This window comes from Chaetura pelagica, unplaced genomic scaffold, assembly GCF_000747805.2.
Source record: "Chaetura pelagica isolate M959 unplaced genomic scaffold, ChaPel_1.0 scaffold829, whole genome shotgun sequence".
NCBI classification, from domain to species: Eukaryota; Metazoa; Chordata; class Aves; order Apodiformes; family Apodidae; genus Chaetura; species Chaetura pelagica.
In genome coordinates, this window is record NW_009954535.1 from 139,728 (window position 1) to 161,890 (window position 22,163).

The 22,163-nt window shown below is 40.5% G+C and overlaps 1 protein-coding gene across 2 annotated transcripts in view; it reads right to left on the reverse strand.

The window, feature by feature from the left end:
- Positions 1 to 2,730: 2,730 nt before the first annotated feature.
- MME (membrane metallo-endopeptidase) overlaps positions 2,731 to 22,163 on the reverse strand; it is a 35,083-nt gene continuing 15,650 nt past the window's right edge. For both annotated transcript variants that reach the window (XM_010004711.1, XM_010004710.1), the window contains exons 10-22: positions 20,861 to 20,997; positions 20,673 to 20,766; positions 19,150 to 19,278; positions 18,169 to 18,267; positions 15,907 to 15,987; positions 14,789 to 14,892; positions 13,790 to 13,848; positions 11,716 to 11,835; positions 10,885 to 11,018; positions 9,506 to 9,571; positions 6,079 to 6,174; positions 5,588 to 5,664; positions 2,731 to 2,966 (exon numbers count right to left, since the gene is read on the reverse strand). In XM_010004711.1, coding sequence (XP_010003013.1) covers positions 2,867 to 2,966; positions 5,588 to 5,664; positions 6,079 to 6,174; positions 9,506 to 9,571; positions 10,885 to 11,018; positions 11,716 to 11,835; positions 13,790 to 13,848; positions 14,789 to 14,892; positions 15,907 to 15,987; positions 18,169 to 18,267; positions 19,150 to 19,278; positions 20,673 to 20,766; positions 20,861 to 20,997 — 1,296 coding nt within the window. In that variant the 3' untranslated portion in view covers positions 2,731 to 2,866. The remainder of the gene's footprint in view (positions 2,967 to 5,587; positions 5,665 to 6,078; positions 6,175 to 9,505; positions 9,572 to 10,884; positions 11,019 to 11,715; positions 11,836 to 13,789; positions 13,849 to 14,788; positions 14,893 to 15,906; positions 15,988 to 18,168; positions 18,268 to 19,149; positions 19,279 to 20,672; positions 20,767 to 20,860; positions 20,998 to 22,163) is intronic.

Consider the following 22,163-nt stretch of genomic DNA (forward strand, 5'->3'; position numbering starts at 1 on the left):
TGCATGTGAGACTACAAAAGTAAAATATGAATGTGGCATCAAGTACTGGGTCCTTCACTCTTGTTGTTTTTGAAGCCTTTGGTAAATGTTTACAGTAGCGTGTCTAAAAATACTTCCTGGGCATATTAACACTCTGAGAAGGAAAATCCTTGCTGGACTAATTAGCAAGCTGTATTCTGATTGTCACTGCTGGTTTAATGTCAGATTTCTCCCATCTGACTGATTCGTGCCGTGGTTTGTTTGTGAAGGCCTGAACGTCACTTGTACTTGCTTGAGGAATGGGTAACTGCTGCTGGGTAAACCTGGCTTTCTGAGACACGTACGTTTTAGTTTTCTGTTCAAGTCTAATTCCAGGCTTCCCTGCACTTAGGTGATGTGCCAAGTGATGTTTGGAGAAGTCTGTGTTGCTGAAGGGTGGTGAAGGATGTGTCTGGCCCCAGATGGGTACCAGCAGACACTGAGTCGGGGCTGCACTGCAGGTGGTTCTCGGTTTCCTCTTGGTTCTGGTGTGTGCTCATTTCCTACCAGGCTCACGGCAGCAGTCACTGCCGCCCGCGCCGTCTGGGCTCAGCCAGCAGTAAAGCCAGCCCTGTTTGTATTTCCCCCCTGCTCCAAAGGGGGAATAAGGAGACGAGCAGCTTCCTCTGCACCTCCCGGCCTCAGCCTCTGTGTGGTGTAGCCTGTGCAGGGGGCTCTGGAGGGTGTTTGTGGAAGTGACTTTGTCACTTACTCATAACTTAGGTTAGTCATAACTTAGGTTACTTTACTCATAGGCATATGTAATGACTTTTACATTTTGACTATTTTGGTTCCTACATTGACCAGGTCCTTCTTGAAACCTTTCTCACTCAGATGCAATCACAGTGTTTGTAGGTTGTTTTCTAGATGGCCATGCACTTGACTTCATTATGTCATGTCATGAAAGGAGGATCTATTTGGCTTTTTGTGCAGGCAGCAATGACTTGTGAAACGTTGCCTTTCCTCTTATCATGAGCATTGTGTTTGGTTTATATTTCACATGCTGCTTTCCAAACTCCTAGCTCCTTGTTACAGCTGGATTGTCTATAATAAAATAGATGGGAGGGAGAAGCAGTAATGAAATGGGGGTTTTGGGAAGAGAGTCTCCTAATTCAGGAGTATAAAAGCAAGGTCTGATGACAAGTGTAAAGCCAGCTGTCAGATCTGCCCAGGTTTTGCTTTCTTACAGAGTCTGTTGCTGCTCTGGCCAGAGCAGTGCTGGGTACTTGCCACAAGGCTACCTTTACTTCTTCCTGTGACAGTGAAAGAAATTACCATATCCTGGTAGAACACATGAATTCACCTTCCCTGCTCCCTCAGGAACTAGTGTGAATCAAGAGGCAGCTGTTCTTGTGTTTATAGGTTGCTCTGAAGTAAAAAAACCTTCATGCCTTCATGCCTGCTGTTGCAAACCACAATCTCCAACAATAAATATGCTCTTCTAGGTTTCCTTTGGTTAGTTGTTACACGTCTTGGTGTGCGGCTCAGGGCGAGTAGGGAAATGTATTTGCAGAGAATGTTGGGTTTGTACTTTTATATTTCCTAGAAAGAACACACATTGCATTTGGCTCATAGTTTCAGTTTATTATCAAAATGTTTTTATCAGATGACAAACTCAGAGAGCTAAAAGATACATAGGTTTTTAAATATACCTATTATAGCAGTCATCTGTATCTAATGGTACTAATTTTTGGAAATTGCTTTGATACACAAAGCAGTAAGTTCCTTTGCAATCTGCATGAGGATGTTTGATACATATCACTGCAGATTTAAAGCCTTTTACCTTCTTATTTAAAGCTCCATTCTTGCAGTCAGTTGTGCAGCTTTACTGATGTGAGGGCTGGCATCAATCAGACTCTGTACAAGTTCTGTGCAGGATCAGACCCTGGACACTGAGAAGGTCAGCTTGAACACTTAGATGTTGGAAAAGCTTTATTTTGTAGGCTTTCCTTGTGCCTGACCCCTGCTTTATTCAAATTTCCCACTTCTCTGCAGCCCCTGATAAAATATATTACAATACTTCAAGTCAAAAGTGTAGCTCAGATTTAAATATAAAAACTATGATTTATACATTACTAGAAACTTTAAAAAAAGACTGACTTTAGAGACAGCAAGAAAAGCTTAGAAAACTGTGAGAGGGTCTTTGATCACAATCTTACAGATTACATGTTCAAAAATTAATAAATTACCTACAATTTCAGTTTGGCTGGAAAGCAGTAAATAAACTGTTTTAAGTAGTGACTTCAGGTAATACACACTGGAGTAATTAGTGAGAAGTTACTTAATTACAGCAGGTCTTTGGACTCCTCTTGTATAAATGGTTTCAAGTAAAAATGAAAACATTTGGTAGAACAGATTTATCATAAGAACAGAGGGAACAGAGTCTGACACTGAGGATATAAACTGTTGTCTCATTATGGTGTTATCATGTCTAAAACTGTGTTAATTATTATTTCCTTCCTCCACTTGATTAGAAAGATGCATTCACTGACCAGTGGGAGATAATGTGTTATATTTTCAAATGTTAAAAATATTCCAAAAAGCCACTGGCAAGTGGGGAACAGGATTAACCACAAGTGAAATATTCCTGTACACTCCCAAGGGATTTCAGTTCTACAGGGTTCCATGACAGGAAAAGCAGCTGATCAGCTGTAGCAGCTCATTGGCAGGAGTCCTTCATTTGATGTTTTAATGTGTGATTTTTTTGTTTTGTTTTGCCTGTTTACTAAGAATTACAGTGACTATTCTAGCATATTCCTCTCAGTTTTCTTCCCTCCTCCCCTCCTCAAAGGAGTTCACAATTTCTCTTGTTCTGGAAAGCTTCTGGAGATGCAAGGCTTCCAGTCCGTCACCAAACTCGGCACTTTTTAGCAGGATCCATGAAGTTTGTGTTGGTGCATGAAAAGGCTTCAGAAAACTCTGGGGAGTTTTGCAGTGATCCTATGACCCTTTAAAACAAAACAACATAATCTTGTCATTGTTGCTTACCTTTGTTTAAAACAAACAAGACAACTCACATTTTGTTAATTCTTTTTTGGTGTCACCTCAAAACACTGCAGGAAACACCCGTGTTTCTGAACTCTGACTGTTTCTTCCATTTCACTCAGGTTGTTACTCTATTTTCTCTTTTCAATTTGTGTAGTTCCTATTGCAATCCCTCTGAAATATCAGCCTGGCCCTTCCTCCTCCCTGGCTCTCACAAATTTCCATTTATTTCACTAGGAGCAGGTTTATCGCTTGTCATTTGTTTTCACTCAGGAATTTTTCAGCTCAGTTCTGCTGACAGGTTTCTTGGTAAAGAGACAAGACCCTGTGGTAGAGAGGACTGTGGTGGAACTTTCCAGTGTATCATTTACATTTTTACACTGAAAAGTTTTAACAGACCATACTGCTTGTCTGGGCATTCTCCAACAAGGTTCCAGTGAATGAGTTTCCTGGAAAAAAGACTTGTACCAAGAACAGTTTTCAAGTGAATATGGGGACATTACAGCTGAAGCAGCTTTTGTGTGTAATTGTGAACATGTGTGAGTATATTTGAGAGCAGCTGCCTTTACCTTCAGGAATGGAATACCACATGCACATACCTGAGCAGGAAACCACCTCAGCTTAAAATGTCAGTTATGGATACTGGTGCCCACTGATTGTGGACCAGGAATTAGTTGAAGAACTGTTTCTTTGGGTAATTTTTTATTATTCTGTCAATAAACTTAAACATTAAATTCAAGAGAACCAGAAAGTGTCCACAGAAGCTGAGGTGAAGTTCAGAGCTCACACCTGCAGCCATTTTACCATCCTTATGAGATAAAAAGCAACACTATTTCTTATCTGGCCTCCAGAGCCAGCAGCAGCACAGTAGACAGCCCAGAAAAAAAGATTACAAAAGAAGTGGGGCACTGACATGACCTATGAGTGCTGCATTGCTCTTAAGGACCAGAACTGCCAAAATGGGCTTTTACCAAAACAGAGCAAAAAGTGTTTTGGGTGTAATAAACTCTGCTTACAGTTGTTACTAACAAAGAGAGAAACCAGCAGTGGGATAAGAACACTGCTTCATTTAGTAGTATCCTGAGAACTACAAGGGTTGGGTACATAAGCAAAGGCTTGACCTGCATCTCTTACTGTACTAGTTATATTTTAATTTCCCATGTTAACACAGAGTCTCTCTCACCAGCCTTTGACAATTACCTGACCTAAGGTCTTTTTCTGTGAACTTATTTTTCTAGTGGACACAAGATTCTACTTGTCTGGTATTCAAGAGTTACCAGCCCATAAACAACAATTATACTATGCAATTAACAGTTTTTATGAAGAGCTGCCTGTGCTACCTGTAATGAGAAGCAGCCTGCAGCCAGTGTAGCAGGTGTTAAAACAACCAACCAGCAAAAAACCCACCCCACTGCCCCAAATTAAAAAAAATAAAAGGCATATTAGGAGCCATTGTGACATTTTAATAGTGTATCCCTAGGCTCTAATTCTGTGGGTGTCTCATGTACTGAAATGCTTTCTGTTTTAGAGCTCTTAGAGGGACCTCATCCTGAAAATTACTTGACATTCTAAAAACGTTAGCATGGTTTTTCGTTAATACTTGTGTAATCCCTTATAGAATTTGCAGCCTTTTATACAGATCTAAAACCAGCACAATACATGAAGCAATATAGCCAAGATACACACAAATACAATTACACAAAGATGTTGAACTAGTGAACTTCAAAGGGCTCGTGACTCATACAAATGAGGTATGCAAAGAGGAGGCAGAGTCCTGAGGAACTGCTGCCGAGCCTCATTAGCATTGGGACCAAATTGGGCTGATTGTAGGAACTGATGCATCAATTGCCTCTGGAGAGATCTGCAGATAGCACAAAAACCACCCACAGTGAAATGCCAGTCAAGTAGCAACTGAAGGAACAGTCACAGCTTTCACTAAATATTTGAGGACGTGGGATAAACAACATAATTATTTGGTGAAATGCCCTTGAAAGAAAGATACTGGAATTAATGTTCTGAATTGTTATCAGGAGAGAAATCAGCTATTGTGTATGTGAGTCCTGCAGATGCCACAGCCTCTCAATGCTCACAGATGTTGAGATGTCTGCATTACTTCTTGATCTCATGGCATTTGACCAAGCAGATTTATCAGAGCAAAAAACATTGTTATACTACTGATAAATAGGTTGCTCTGACTTAAGTTAAAAAAAGGAAATGCCAATCTGGCCCAAAGGCTTCCACCCTGAACAGCCAAGTTTCCTGCATGTCTCTTCGGAATTCAAGCCCACCTGTTCTGGGGCAGTTGACTGAGTACATAAGGCAGAAAATACAAATTTGCTGAACACCTGGAATGTCTTTCTAGGTCTAGATGGTGAAGGAGTTCCTCAGTGAAACAGCAAAGGCATATGACAGTGTAGTTTCTCTCTCATGTCAGTATTGCTGTCTGAAAGGACATGACTTCTTCTCTATGCTTGGATTAGTAAAATGCATCTGCACTGTCTCTTGTACTGCCCTCTCTTAAAATTTGATAGCTAAAAGCTGTGTTGCACCCAGCATTGCCTTGGAGGTTTTTACACATGCTGACCTGAATTTGCCTGGGCTGTGCACGTCAGTTTTGATGGAGTTCACAGCATATTCTGGCCTGTATGTTCCACACCACACCTAGACAGGGAACAAAAAAGCATTGGTTAGTCATAACATTGTCCACGAGGAGATCTTTTGGTGTTTACTATGAAATATTTAATGTCAGGAGTATACATTTCACATTAGAACACAGAGAAAAAAAAAGTATATTTTGTTTAAAAAAAAAAATAATTATACTGTTGTCCTCAGACAAGGGCACTTGGGCACAAGAAGCTGTGTACCAGACTTACTCAGGGCTGAATTAATTTAGTTGGGGAAGATAAAAAATGCCTAACAAGACTTTATTTTCACTCCTTTGTAGTGAACACTGCTCAGCGTAGCAACTGCCAGCTCTTAGCAAAGCTGTGACAGCCAGCCCACTCCTTCTGACTTACTGCTAAACTGTAACTTCAAGTGATTTTCAGAGCCTTCAGTGAAGAAGGCATAAAATACCTGTGCGAAGTTCAGAAAAAACAGCTGCTTATGGTTCATTTCCAGACCAGGAAGCAGTTTTTCTTTTCCATGCTTTTTCACAAAGTTTTCATAGGCCTGTAGAATGAGGTGAATAGAAATAGTTTCAACTGCAAGCCCAGACAGCCAAAATAAAATTATAAAAGGAGGAACATGGTTCTTTGATTTAATTAATCATGGACTGCTTTGGCCATCCATCTCACCAGAAGCCACCTTTAATGACAGGGCCATTTCTGAGTTCTGTGATACCAGTGGCCTGGCTGAATCACATTCATTTTCTCATGGAATGGGCCTTACATTACTGTTTTACAACAGGTTAAGGGAAGCTGCCAAATTATATTGGAATAAATGGTAGGAGAAACAGGCTTAAAGAGGCAATTTATTGTAGTGAAAAGAAGCCAAAGCTAATGGAACCATTTCAGAAAGATGGGCACAGCCAAATAAGATTTTTGCATAACTATGCATCTTCTTACAGGGGAAAAAATAAGAAAGCAAAGGAGGAAAGTTGTTTTGTGAAATGCAGTAGCTACAGAGTCAGCACTACTCTTTGGCAAGCTTTACAATAATTAATGGATTTCATTCCACTGGATTGTTACCTATTTACCTAGAAAACTCTTTCACAGGGTTAATTAATGACTACATGAAGCAAGGTTGTTCTGTGTTAGAACACTAGAATTTGTTCTGTAATGGAAGTGACAGTGGGATTCTCTGCCACCAGTAGAGGGGAGAGCAGGGAGGCAGCAGCACACCCTGTGCTCACCAGCCTGCAGACCAGGCTGGATGTTCACCTGCAGAGCTCTGTCTGTGCAGCCTCTGTGGGCCAGCAACTGCCTGTGACCCTCAGCATGAGGGGAACAGCCATGAGGAAAGACATGCTGCTGTGCTGCTTCCTAGGGCTCAGTCCCTAAACAAGTGTCCCTGAGGTGTCTCACAGGATTTGAGGATTCCCTGTGCCAGGATCCCTGGCTAAGTGGCTGGGCTGGGCAGCCAGCCTGCCTCTGCTCAAGGAGGTACAAATGATCCCCAAGACAAGATATGATCAGAGGATTCATTCTTCTGTTTATTCATCTTTCCCTCTTCTCCTCCTCATTAGACTTGAGAGATATGGGATAAAAAACTTCAGCTGTGGCAAAAAATCCCTCTTCTCTCTGATTCTATGGAACACACATATTTGCTGTCTTGTTTACAGTTTATTTTCCTCTCCAGTGTTTATCACGCAGATGCATTTAGTATTGCCAGCTACAGGGTTAAGGGTCTAAAATAACACACTGATTGTAAGATAAACTTTCCCTTTGTCAATGCAGAGTTTGAGGATCCAATTCTACTAGCCCCAAAGTGATTCCGCAGGGAGAAGAAATAATTTTATCAATTACCTGAGGTTACATTATGAAAAGTAGATTTTTTTGGTTGTGTTTCTGTTCTTTAAAAAAAATAATAATGCAAAAGACTTAAAAACCTTTTCATAGTTAGAACAGCTGCTTTCATCTTTCTTATGAAGACCATGTGTCAAGCAATTTGTTAGCATGTCATTATTGAGAGAAAGATGCTGGCAAATTGGAGAAATGTATTGACTAAGGTCAGTGCCAAGCTACTGCATAATGAAAGTCAATCAACTGCACAAGTGCATGTTGAGGAGTGAGTAGTTAACAAGTCTGGAAGTTTTAGTGGATAACAAACTGAGCAAGAGCCAACAGTGCCACAGTACTGCAGAACAGGCAAGTGTCACACTGGGGTGTATAAACAGGAGCCTTTTATGTAAGATACATGAAGTCATCCTTCTACTCTCCTTGGCACTGGCAAGGTCTCAGCTGAAGCACTCTGTCCAGTTCTGGGCACTGCACTTCAAGAAAGATGTAGACCAACTGGAGAGAGTCCAGAAGAAAGCAGCAAGAATGAGCAGAGGTCTAGCAAACATGACCTATGAGGAAAGATTGAAAGAACTAGGTTTGTTTAGTCTAAAGAAGAGAAGTCTGGGCCTTAAGTATGTAGCAGTCTTCAAATACATAAAAGGCCATAGAGAAGAAATGCAGAGATTGCTCTGGTTCCTCTGTTGGAAGGGAAGGCATGGTGGGACCCCAGCTGCAGCAGGGAGGCAGTGAGGCTCCTCTTACAGTACATTTGGATGATACAGAAATGGTGGATTTTACCTGCTAGGAGGAGGGTGGACTAGGTGACCTCTCAGGATGCCTTCTGGATTTTTTTGTTATTTCTATCATGTCATAATAATGATGGATATCTAATTTTTGGGGGTTATACTTCTGACCTCCTGATTTTTCTCTGGCTACTCCATTCCTTTCAGAAAAAGTATCCCCCTTCCTGGGTTTGTACTGCCTTGTTTTGTTAAATGCACAAACATTCCAGTTTGAGGATCAGACTAACTTAATATGCCACACTGATGCTTCTTTTAGGCTTCCAAAGAATTCTTTAAATTCTCACTAGTAATGATACTTGCCCTCAAAATACGTCTTTCTAGTTCTGTAAGTGTTGGTGATGGGTTTGTTGCAGAAGCTGTGATGGTAACGTTGAGAAGTGTGAGTTGTCCCACACATCTAAGCAGGCACTTTGTTGAGGAATGACAGCAGTCCAGTTGTCAAGTGTTGAATCTTTTTTCTTGGAACAAGGTTTTAGGGAAAATCATGTTATTATGTTAGTAACTCATGTTATTAAGGCCTGCAACCATCAGATTTGGAGGTAACGAGAAAAGGTCACAGAGAAGCTGACTTGCTCCTCACCTCTCAACTAACATTCACAAAGAGAAGACCTCTGCTGCTTTCAGTTTCAGTTTCTAAGTTGGCCAATCTAAGGAGTTAAATATCTATTTCTGGAAGAGAATGACAGGAAAGCCAAAACGCTTACACACTGCCATGGAATGCTTAGCAGAAGGATGTCTCTGACATCTTTGGGACCCAAGTCACTTGTACAAGATGAAATTTTGAAGTTTTTTTTAAGAGTTAATAGTGTTCCATGCAGGCAGAGACTGTTGGTGGGTAAAGCTTAGAAGAAAGTCATTCTGTCCCTCCTTCCTGGCATAAAAAAGCTGGTGAAGACAGACAGGTAGCCAGAGGCAGACAGCTGCCTAGGATCACCAGCTTAGCAAGGTGATGGTCCAAGTGTGATTCATTAAATGTTTTCATTCTATAAACTTGTTATTCACAAAAGGAAAAAAAAACAAAACAGAAAGAAATCAGCTGAAAAAGAATACACTAGGAACAGATAATATGTATCCTGAAATAATTACTAGAACTAAAGATCTACAACAGCTGGTTGGTGGTTTCAAACCCTGCCTGGGTGATGCAGTAGGTGGTCCTGTCCCTAACACAAGAATAATGCTGCTTCTTCAAAGGCTCTGAAATCAATTGTCTTAATTTCTGATCATTTCAGCTAAAACAGAAGAACAGATACTTCTTACCTTATATGCTTGTCTGATACCCCCATTATCAGCAATGTTTTCTCCTAGTGTGTTGATTCCACTCAGCTGTAAAATAGGAAAGTATAGTTTTGTAAAATAAAGCTTATCCAGGACCTGTAATGCCAAACTCTGCATTTTTCATCCTTTAAAGGCAAGAATTCCCTTAAAACCTGAAATTCTAGCAGAAGATTATGTTAACATCTCTGCAAAGCCTTTGCCTCCCTTGTCTCAAAATCCATATGGATACTGCTGTTTTCCCTTTCTACCCCTAGAGGCAACTTTCTAGGTTCCCATATCTCTTTTACCCAGATTTGCTGAAGTTTAGTCACTGCTAATTTATTCTTCCTGTTCTCTCCATGTCTTGAACTCTCAGCTTCTTACTGCAGTTCCAATCAGAGGAATGGGCAGAACCTGTCCATGTAGTCTATAAGACAAGTTAAAATCCAAACTCCGAATAGTTGAAATTACCAGATAACAGACATCAGCAAATCTGCTAGAAAGTATTTTCCTGTCTGTTAGGCAAGTTTGGTAGTTCTTTGGTAGCAAGAGACAGAGATACCTGTTTAGCTGCTATACCTTTGTAAGTCAGTGAAGTATTGCTAAAGATGCTGAAGCTTTGGTAATGGAGAATGTGTAATTTTATTTTTAAAAAAATATTTTTTAAACCTCTGCCCCAAGTCTGGGACAGTAAAACCCCTACACAGCAGGGTGGGTGAGCTGTGGAGGTGGTTCAGCTGTATCTAGATGATGAAGGCTGGGTTGTGCACAGGAGATAGGGCAGGGCACCCCAGGTGCTGTGTTACCTGCATGGGGCTCTCTCCTTCCACGGGCAGTTCTGCAGCTTGGTAGAACAGGACAGGGCTCCTGCTCAGTGTCAGTAATTACAATATCATCATCACTTGTTTGGGTGAGTTACTTCAATATTGATCTTGTTGGGACAGAGAACAGACCTGATCCTGAAGCTGTTCTTGTGAAATTTGGACTTCCAGACATGGACACTAAACTGAATGCCTGATTCCCCACTTCAGGGAAATGAGGTTCAAATGTCCACATTTTCTTTTCCTGTTCCTTTGTGGAATTAGAAGACGAGCCTTTGTGGTCCCAAAAAGGCTTCTAGGGCAAAGGCATCTGGGACTGCCACTCATTCAGAACAGAAATCCTGCCTCTTTCAGAACAGTCCGGGTAGGTGTGGAGTTCTTACCACTATCTTGAATTTTAAGAACCTCTTCAACTTTTTTTTCTTTTTGATTTAGGGCTGACAGTGTTGGCCACAAGCCACGACAGTATTCACTTGCACAGGGGTTTGCATGTTTAGGACAAAAGACTTTCTGATTCCTTATTAAAAACACCCTGGGTAGTAGCAAATCAACGTGACATACGTGCTGTCCACCTGCCAGGTCCCAGGAGAAGTTTCCATACTGGTACACCATACACTGGGATAGCTCCTTAAAATTCCGTGCTGATTCTTCAGTCCACCAGTCTATGAGGTCTCCGTTCTCATTAAAATTTCTGCCTGCAATAACATGTCACCAGAAGCATGTACAGAGGAAGAGGTTTTTGATGCAGTAAGGAAGGCAGCAAGTGAGTGCAGTCACTCCTACAAAAATGTCTCTGTAACGAGGCAGTCGTACAGAGGATGCTTTATTATTTTACTTTTTTTTTTTCTTTGTTAAGAGGGCTGAATTTCAGTGCAAAAGAAAAACAAACCAATTCAGACTGAATCAGAAGATGGGATTAAGGCTCTCTTAGGAAGCTTGGAATGGTTCTGACCTGTGACTCAATGCTGGATTGGTCACAGTGCAGGTCTATGCATGAGTTGTCTGGGCAGCAGGTCTAATGGCAGACTCTTGGGCTCACCCCTGTGCCAGCCTAGTGACACACCCTGCTCACAAGTGTGTGTAGATTATTGTGGGTTTTGATGTAGCCTTTGGGCCACAAGTGACCAGCAGCTCCAGTAAAAGCCCTTATGTGCTGCAGGCCACAACCTGGGCTGGTGCTGTGGCCCAGCAGCTTCAGAAGTGTCTGTGGGATTCTTTGGATTGCACTTTTGGGAGTCATCATGGGAAACAATACTGTAAAACCTCAGAAATCCAGATTTGGTCTTATACATGGAAACTTCATTTTATCTGCACCCTGGAATGATTAAGCACTAAAGCACATAAAATATTCTGTGAACTGTAAGTTTTGTAACTAGAAAATCAGTGCCTTACCATTGTCATCAAAACCGTGTGTGATTTCATGACCAATGACCATGCCTATGCCACCATAATTCAGAGATTTGGGCTGAGATGCACTGAAGAAAGGGGGCTGCAAAATGCCAGCAGGGAAGACTGCAAAAAAACACACAACAAAGTTAAGGCCTTGCCTCATTATCCTGTGTGCACAGTGTGAACGGACCATGTTTATGGGCTTCAACCAAAGTCATGCTGTGCCCTCGGATTTACCAGCGACAAGAAGTGAACTGAGACATGGGAATGGCTGTAGGATAGTAGAACAGATCAGCAGGATCTCTCCTCTACCCTCTCAAGTCTGAGTGAGAGGAAAATAGCTCTTCAGACACTTGCAAAATCATGATCAGCTTTTACTTTGTTACTATTTTGTTTTGCAGAAAAGCATTTTACTTTTCCAATTTACAGCACTTAGCATCCTCTGGCTCCTGTATCATTATTAAATAAACCTCACATCGTGACAAGTGGGAGGGTGTTCCCCTAGAAGAATAAATTATTTGAATATTGCCCTCACCACAAATCAATCTGAGAGAGGGAAATTTATTCTTCCCCTGAAAATAGCAGTAACTCCTACTAAAATCCACAAAAATAGGCCAAATGAAAGAACTGCAACAAAGTGGTTCTTTTCACCCATTTCTGTGCTCATTTTTCTATGCTTTTAAGAAACAAATTAGTAAAAAGAAATGGTGTTGCAATTGTGATCTTTTTATAAATGAAGAATTTTAAAAAATAAATATCTGGTTCATTTTAATTTTTCCAACACAAAATAAGCAGAATTAAGTGACATGTTGGGCAGTGAACTTGAAGTCATCTGGCAGACATCTTAATAACAGCCATTAAGGATGCCTCAAAATTCCTTAAAACTTTTCTTAAAGCCATATGTAGAAGAATGTGTGTTAGGATTTTGCATTTAAGGTAGCTATCAGTTAAGACCTGCAATTTAAATGGGCCTACTTAAAGAAATACTAATATGAAGGTCTTACATGCTGTGGTTCATAATTTGATCTTGAAGTGCTAAAGGTAACACAGCTGGTGAGAGCTTTCCTGAGTAAACTTTGTCTTTGGGGAAGTGCTGGTTTCATTAAGCCCCAAATGTTTTGTTCCAATTGTCATTATTATTTTTACATGGAGAAAGTGGTGACAGCACCATGTAGGGCTCCTGTCTGCTTGGGACTGGAAGCAGCCCTGGAACAGTGACCACGTGCTCCAGGAGCAGTGACCCCACAAGTTTCTGGTCCCAAGCAGCATGGGACAAGTGTGTGTGGCACAGCTTATGTGCAGCTGATTGCTGGATTCTGTCTTCTGAGCACTGGATCTTACAGCTGCATTGGGGAAAGTGCTGGAAATGAGGAAATAGGAACTGAGAATAAGCTGGGCTTTGCACTAATATTTCAGCATATTTTCATCATCAAAGGCAGAACATTTGTTGCTTTGATGAGATTATATTTGTTTTGGATTGGTCTCTCTCTCTGTAATTACCCTTCTGAAAAGCAGAGTGCTTCATAGAGCATGGATGGGGCTCTGTGATGCTGGCCCACCACGTGGCATGTCATGGGGTGCTGGGCAGGAAAGGCAGGGAGTGAGGTGTTCAGTACCCAGCAGGACAGCATCCTTCCCAAAGGCACACTGAGTGAGCTCGTACAAAGGGCTTGTGAAGGGGCCAGGAGGGATGAAAGCCACGTGTACTCTAGGGCATGAAGCTCCACAACTTCCTTTCAGCCAGTGCTTCCTTCAGGTTAAAGTGGTGCTGTACTCACTATTCATCCCTTAAAAAAAAAGTCTGGGGCCGCCAAATCTACTTGGCTCTTAAACTTGTAGGCACTCCCTACTGCTAGTGTTTTCAGACCTGACTCCCCAGCCCCCTCCTTGCTCTGCACAAAAGCAGTTCAAAATAATGAAACCTCTGATTTTGCTGCACTGAGGCCCTTCTGCAACTCCCATAATATTAACATTGTTTAGCTTCTTGATATACATACATATCTATGAGTAATACATACATATCTATGAGTAATTTGGCCATTAATCTGTATTGAGTTAATAAGTTGGTAAACCTTACCTATCTGATTTCTACTTGCTGAATAAAAAGCATTGACAACAGCAGCTCCACTTATCCACCTAGTAACAACGGAAGAATAAATGTTAGCATTTCAGTTCTTAATGGCAAAGCTAATGATTAGAAACTGAAGAACAGAATCACAGGATAATGGAGTTGGAAGGTACTTCTGGAGATTGTCAAGTCCAGTGCCCCAGTTTGCTTAGCTTCTCATTGTGCATCAGACACTCCAATCCCTTCATCATTTTAGTAGCCTTTTCCCTTCGTTATCCAAACTCATTAACAAAGATACTTAGGTTTTATTGCAGCATTGTACAGGCAACATTTCAGAGATACAGAAACTAATGTCCAGAACCTGAGGTTATAATGGTATCTACACATCTGGGGAAAACAGAACACTTTTAAGACTTAGAAGTGATGCAGAAGACTGCATCACTTCTCATAGTCATCTCTCCAGCTGTCTCAAACACAACATCTCAAACATCTGAGTATCATATTAGAGTCTACTAAAATTTTTTCCTTAAAACAGTTTCTTGAGGAATGAAGGTACATCCCAAGATCAGCATGACCTCTTATGGCAGAGGCATGTCTGAGTACATTTCTGAAGTAGATTCCTGCTCATCCTCATTTAATTGTGTTTTCTTTGGCTCAGCAGTCTCTGAGCAAGAGAAACAAAATTCTCAGGGATGAAATTAATCTTTCAGATGAACTTAATTAAAAAGCTCCTCTCCAGGAGTCCACTTAATCTACTCTGGGAGCTAAAAGACGAGACTAGAATTAGTACTACAGAATACCTAACCTGCTACACTATGTCCCAGTTTCTTTACCCTACTTGCTAATGTAGGCCCAGTCTTTGAGAAGCAAGCAATGCCCTCTTACCTGCCTCTTCGTGGAGGAAAAAGTGCACAACAAACATCATGAAGTCATCACTGATTGCCCTCCAAGTACCTCCTCCTATGGAAACTGGATGAAAAACTATACACAGTATTTTTAAATACTTACTCCTCTTTGTCCACCTTTTCTCTAAGCTTTTTTAGCCTCTTCTTCTGGGTAAATACTAAGTTTTGAATAATGTTCTCAAAGTATTCTTCTTCTTTGAAGTTCAACTAAAAAGAAAGAGGGAAACATGCTTAGTGGTGGTGTTGCTGATTTGCAATAAAAGACACATGAATCTGGAAAATCTAGTCTTAAGCGTGATGGTGGGGAGTTGGAACCAGATGATCTTTAAGGTCTCTCCAACCCAAACCATTCCCTGGTTCTTTGATGAGGTAAGCAACACATTTTGAAGAGTATTTTTTGATGTACAATTAGACCTTGGTTTGCGCTGCTCTGCCACGACACAGAGTTGACTGTAGCTGGATTTGTGTTGGTGGCTGTATAATTTTTTTTCAGAAAACTTTTTTCCCCTCTTTATATACATTTTTTGAGTGGAGTTCAGCAGTTGTTGGTTTTGACCCTAACCTCTAGGAGTTTCCCACCTGAAACCAGCAGCTACCAGCCTGGTAAACTGCAGTTCCACCTTAGAAAAAACACATGAATAAGGCACAAGTTATGGTTTAAAAAGCTTTGGTTATATGTCTGCATTCCTAATACTTTGACTTCTAAGATATATACTACCTGAACATACCTGTGTGCTAAACACATTTTTGAGTTACAAATGAGCCTACAAGCTAGAAGAATATTGTGGTCACGTTTTGCAGTGAAAGAGCTCAGATGCAGTTTAAATTCTAAGTGTAGTCCAAGGCCACCCTTCAGGGACTAATTCCAATCCATGGATCCATAGGCACAGTCACAGAGTTGGGTGTACTTGCATCTGCTTTAGTGTTACAGCAGCCTGTGGCAGATGTGTAAATACTGACCAGCATTGCTCCATGTTCCATTATAGCATAATCCCTCTGGAATGTGTACATCCCCCTAAGATACCATCATGTATTTCTCACATCAGCACTGGATCAGCTGCACCAAACGGGTACAGTACATCCCAGTGTCCACCTGTGCAGCCCAGCACAACACTGAGTGACTGTGCAGGTACAAACAGTGTGCCTTGGCTGGGAGGGCAAAACCACACTTGGATCTCTCCAAACCCTGTTCTAATTCCACTGCCTGCTGTGGACACTCACCTCTTGGTACTCACTGTTCAGCTTCTTGTCATCAGTCACAATCTCATCAGGGTAGCCAATCCTCTCTCTAATTGCTGTTGCCTAGGGGCAAGAGAATTTGATATCCACAGCAAATCCAGCCATGTTTTTAAATCAACCATAAATTGCATAATAAATGCAATATGGAAGCAACTGCAGAAAACCCAGAATGTTAATGATATACAGTTTTTGCTTACATTTTTGTATTCATTGAAAGCACTGTAGACCTTGTGGTTAATTATGACAGTGGAAAATTCTGGGAAGTTTGTTCTGTTCCTTCATATGTAAACTGAGAGAAATGTGCACAAGACAGCCAAATATATTTAAACTATGCCTTTGGTTTGAAAGGTTGGTTTAAGTAAATAGTAGAAATTCAGAAATATATAACATATTTTACAGCATCTAAAATAGAAAGTTAATAACTGGATGTTTTTTAACTTCAGTATGTTATAAGAAAACATATTTACAAATTTCCAGAAATGTGTGCAGCTTGACTGAGTTTGGGTCTGTATCCATAGTTCTTAAATAGCTCCCACATCTACATTGGAGTGAATTAATTCATTAAAGTGTTCCCAATTTCTGACAATTTCAAGTCCTGAACAAAGTTTTTTAACTCAAACCTTACTCAGTTTCTTTTCATATTGATTTGTATTTGATAGTAATATCAGGAGTATTAAAAAACCAACAACAACACAACAAAACCCAAATGATTCTTAGCAATTCTTTCCAAGTTTTCCATATAAATATGTCTTAATAAACTAACCAGTAAAATCACATCATTTATACAAATAATTAGGCTATTCCTACAAACAAATTAACATTATAAGCAACATGTGGAGTGTGTGTGGGTTTCTGATCCTAACTTTTCAGACAGTTTGCATCTCATTTTGTCAAATAAATCATTGGTAGCATTGGAAGTATTTCATAGACTTTGTACATATACTGTCTATGTCTAGTCATAGTAAAGAATCTATTCAGGATTTTCAGCTTCCCACTTGACTTAAGCTGCTGGTGTTGATTTGAAGTTACTGTGTGGTTGGAACTGATCTAAACCTGCAGCTGTTGAACTAACACTAGTTAATGTAACTGCATCCCTACTGCCTCGTCCCTCAGAATGTTGTCAGTTCACTGGGTGTTGCCATCCTCGCTTTTTCTAGACTATACAGTCTGAAGTTGTTTGATAAATCAAACAACTTTTTTTTGATAGTTACAGTCCAGAGGAGGACTTAGGGGTGATGGTGGATGAGAAGCTCCAGTGCCTGAAGGGGCTACAGAAAAGCTGGGGAGGGGCTGTTTACAAGGGCTTGTAGTGAGAGGACAAGAGGGAATGGATCAAAACTGAAGAGGGGAGATTTAGGTGAGACATTAGGAGGAAATTCTTAAGTGTGAGGGTGGTGAGACCCTGGCCCAGGTTGCCCAGGGAAGCTGTGGCTGCCCCCTCTCTTGAAGTGTTCAAGGGCAGGTTGGATGGGGCTTGGAGCAACCTGGGCTGGTGGGAGGTGTCCCTGCCCATGCAGGGGGATTGGAACTGGATGATCTTTAAGGTCCATTCTAACTCAAACCATCCTATGATTTTATGAAATGTTTTTTACGAACACAAAATTCTGGAGGAAAATGCCAGGTCCTGCTCTATAATTAAGAAAACCATGGTATTTTCCAAGCTTTTGAAAAATTAAATTTCCGTAAGTTATCATTGAAAACACAACATTGAAGATTTTTTACTTCTCTTTACAGTATGATAAATAGCAATGTAATAAATAGTTTTTTTCAATTGCTTGAATCCCAGTTCCGGGCTCCCTACGATATGTTTCTCTTACTTCAGACTGAGATGAACTGCCTGAACCTACATCTTCCCCTGAAAGAGAACTCGCTGAGGATGTGGTTTGACTTGTTGGTTTTGTCCTATTGCTTCTAATAGCTGGGCAATTCATCATAAATCATTCCTTCTCATTTTCAGTATTACTTTCCTGTACGTATTAATCATCTAGCCCGTTAATCACTGGTTTTCTTGGAAGGTCTTAATCTTGTCCATGGTTTCCTGCTATTTTGTCTACTCAGCCACACAGAGGCCCCTTCCCATGGCATCTGGATCTGACTTAGGAAGCCTGTGAGCTGCTGTGCCTGTTTGTGGGTTTGTCTATATAAAACAGTGATAGATACTGCTGCTTACCTTCTTCAGGAAGAACAACTGAAATACTGATTTTTATAGAAATACACATTACCAGTATTTAAGATTTAACTTACTTTTTGCTCTGCTTTCTTTTTGGTTTCTGCATCCATCCAGGTAAGTTCATCTAAAGTGTTTATAAAAACCTCACGTATATCTGCAATCATTTCCTCTACCTTGGAAAAAACACCAGTATGTTACAAATCCACATAAAATGATCCAGTTATTTTTCCACAGCTATAGTTTTCTAACTACAGACTTGTTTTTCCTGCACTAGTTGCTTAAGCTTATGCTGTTCACAGGCCACACTCAAAATCTGGAGCTCAAGTTAAGCAGCAGTTTTAACCTGTCCTGTGAGAGGTAAGGGAATGAACATGAGCTCACAGGGCAAGGCAATTTAGAGTTGCTCAGGCTACAAATTTGTCAGGCACCCACGCACTTGATACAGAGCATCTGATCAAATTATTGTGTGTGTGTCCACCACAAAAAATGGTGCATCTTAAACTGGGATTACGGTAGGAGGGATAGGAAGAAACTGAGGTTTAACTAAGGTTAATTTCCATCAAGTTTCTGTGTGACTGAAGACAGAAATAACAGACTGTCCCTGTGCCCCAGGTTGTCAGTTTGTGAGCTAGTGTCATTCTCAGAGCTGCCTCCTCACTGTTGAGGTGCTGCTCCTTGGCCATGTGGGTTGGCTCGGCACGGCCCATCGCTTGTGTGGTGCTTTGGGCTAAGCCTGGCGCACAGCACAGGGGGAGCAGGCAGCTGCCTCTCTCCCTCCAGTGTGCACACATTACTTCACACTGTGGTCATTGGCCTGGAAAGCAAGCCAGCTTGAGACAAGTAATGCAGAAGTTCTTAGGTGCAGAGGAATGAGTCTCCCAGCACCTACACCCTTGTCACTCCTCCGTGTACACTGGCGGAGAAACACATCTGCAGGCTGGCTTGTCTAGAAAGTGCAGGTTAATAAAAAGTGTAATCAAAGCTGTGTAAAGAACTGCATGGTGACGATGAAGTGACACTTAGATGGTACACAGGCTGTTTGCTAAAAGCTTTACCACATGTTTACTGTCTCCAGCAAATGCTTCTTCCACATAGAGTCGTCCCACTGCATTCTCCATGTTGCCGTTGACATAGTTTGCACAGCGACGCCAAACAGCTGTTTCTGATGTTGTGCCATAAAGTGCCTGTGAAACATAAACACTGGGTAAACCAGGGACATCTGGGCCTGCAGAAGATGAAGGAGAAGAGTGACTGACTGACTGACTGGCGAAGGAACCTAGTTAACCTTAAATACATGCATTTATTTCGCGTTTGTAACAGTTAAGTGGACTTGCTCTGTGATGGGAACATCAGTCACAGGCTGAGGAAATACAAGAATCATTAACAATATTCTTTATCCTTCCAAAATGTGAAAGGTGGAGAACAGAAAACTACTCTAAAAGCTGAGAATGGGAGAGGTTAAAGAGGAATACCCTAACACAAAACTTTGGCTGTCACAGAGATGTGCATTGCAGGTCCAGATCTGACAGGGCTTTTGTGATTATGCAGCAAATTAATTTCTTCAGTGGTAGATTGTGTTTTCCTCCCAAGCAGCAGCTGCTTCTGTTAGAGCCCCCACCTCTGGGAGCTTGCAAAGCAGAAGACAGTTTACTCGATGGGATGTTGCTGCAAAGTATGCAAGGATTTTGTCATGATATTGTATAAAAATGTGATAAAGCTGAGTGGATATTATAATGGTATGACACCTGAATGCAGGTAATATAACAGGCAGTGTCATTATAGGGCAATTCTTTGCAATCATGTCCTATAATGAAGTTTTATACTCCATAATGAAGCAGCTACCCATCTCTTCAGAGGTACAGGTCTTAAGACTTTTGGTCTTAAAAGCTCTGTAACATTGAACTGAATTAGTAGGAAAATTACTGTTTCTTTTCACCCTAAAGAATTAGGGACATAGGAAGGGTCTTTTGAAAACTAACCTGCTTATTAGTAAAAAAAAAGCATAAGTGCATTACTGTGGATTCATATGTGTACAGTGCTGATGCATCTGAAATGACACCTGATCTCGTGGGGCATAAATTCTCAGCAACAACATTGTAGGGAATGTATTTTTTTTCTATTTAAATAAATCTTGGGGAAAAAAGAAACTGATGTGTTTCTTCAGTGGGACTAATTGTATCCTGAGGATACAGTTCCAGTAGCTGTATTAAACTAGTGTGAAGATGTTTGACTTGGAATGTATTACTTTGGATGCTGGAGCTGGTAACATGTCAATCAGAACTGTTGAGTAATCATTTCCAAAGAAATGGCACTGTTCTGTTAACAAAATGGGGATTAATTTAGATTCAGAAAAACACAGAGGCTGAGCACCAGAACAGTGCTTTGCAACAGCTGCCAGGCATGTATCTCATACATTATGTGTGCACCCCAGCAGAAGCTTCAGCAAACACATCCAGCTTTTGTGTGCAAAATTCAAAATACATGTAATTTTTGTACACTACAGCTACATTAAAAAATTCTCTTTTGTGGTTCATAAAAGCCACCTTTACAAAACTTCAAAGGAGATAAATGTCTTCACCTTACGAAAAGCATTCCTTGTGTCCTTGTAGTTACGGCTTAGGCTGTTCACAAGATCCATTATGAATCGCCAGATCATGTAATTTTGAAGGTCTCTGTTTAAGAGAAGAATAAGCTTGTAATGTTTTTAGGCTTTTTAAGTTTACTGGCAATAAAAGTGCAAATTACAAAAATACCTAACATACCTACCTGGGAGTATATTTATTAAGGATAGACTTCAGCTTGATAAGGTATTCTGGATCATAAACAACAACATGTTCGGTGTTATCAATGTTAATTTGTACAGTTGCCATTATATCATTTATGAATTTTGACCAGTTGAATACCTGGAAAAATCAATAAGCATTATTACATGGTTAAATCATAAAGAAACAGTATTTAGCTGTTTTTTCCAGTTTAAATATGTTTGCATAACACCCATGATCTGCTTTTGGTTTTCCTGCACTACTTGCAAATGGAGTCATCATTGTAGTAACTGATCTGAGGTAATTTTTATCCTCTGTGCTCTAAAATTACATTTTGAAATAGGGTGGTATTTAGCAGAGAGGGTTGAGACATTTTGATTTAAAAGTAATACAGTAAAAAAATGTTATGACTCTTTTAGTCTGGAAAAGCAGAAATTACATTTTAAGTAATCTGTTCATTTGTCACGTGAGTAATGAAAAGGAAGATGTTACATGTAAGAAAAACAAATAATCTTTCTACTTTTTGGAACATATTTTATTTAATTTTTTTTTTGTTATGTCTATTACTTTGAAAAGTATTGGTGATTCTTCCCAGTCTGTATCTTTTGAGAGGAAACTTTTATTCATCAGACAAACTAATGTGACTGAGGAGAGCAGATAATCTTTCAGGAACAGAATCACTTCAGATTTGAAGAAGCAGACTTCAAGCTAATCTTAGGAATAATTGCTGTTCTATCCTTAGACCATTACAACAACACTACTAACTCCCATCATGTGTCTTTTGAACATTTTTTTAATAAATTTAGAGCAGATGATTATTGCTGATCAGTTGCACTCCCCAGGAACTAAAAATAACCAGGGCAATACCATTCAGTGACAGGAGAAGTTAGTTTCTGACATTCTGACAAATGTAATGGCAACTGTTCAACTAAGACCTGTGGGAGAAGGTAAATAATGAAGCAAATTAAGCCAGGCAGAAGTGAACTGTCACATAATTTCAGGATGAAGAATTCAAGTCAATAACAATAACCATGATTAGGAAATTGTAGTAGGAATAATAGTATTTCAGAGTACCTCACTGGCCTCAAAAGACTCCATGGTGCTCCCTGCCACTCAGCCCACAGTGCTTCCCTGCCTGCCTGCTGTGCCAGGTGCTGAGGCAGAAGGCATTTAAGATAAAAACGCCCCAGGTCTGGTCAGACATGGTGTTCCTGAGGAGCCTTTGGCTGCTCTTCAGCTGGACTCCGTGGTGCCAGGAATTAAAGGTTATACTGCACAAATGGCACATGGCTCAGGGTAAGAGAAGA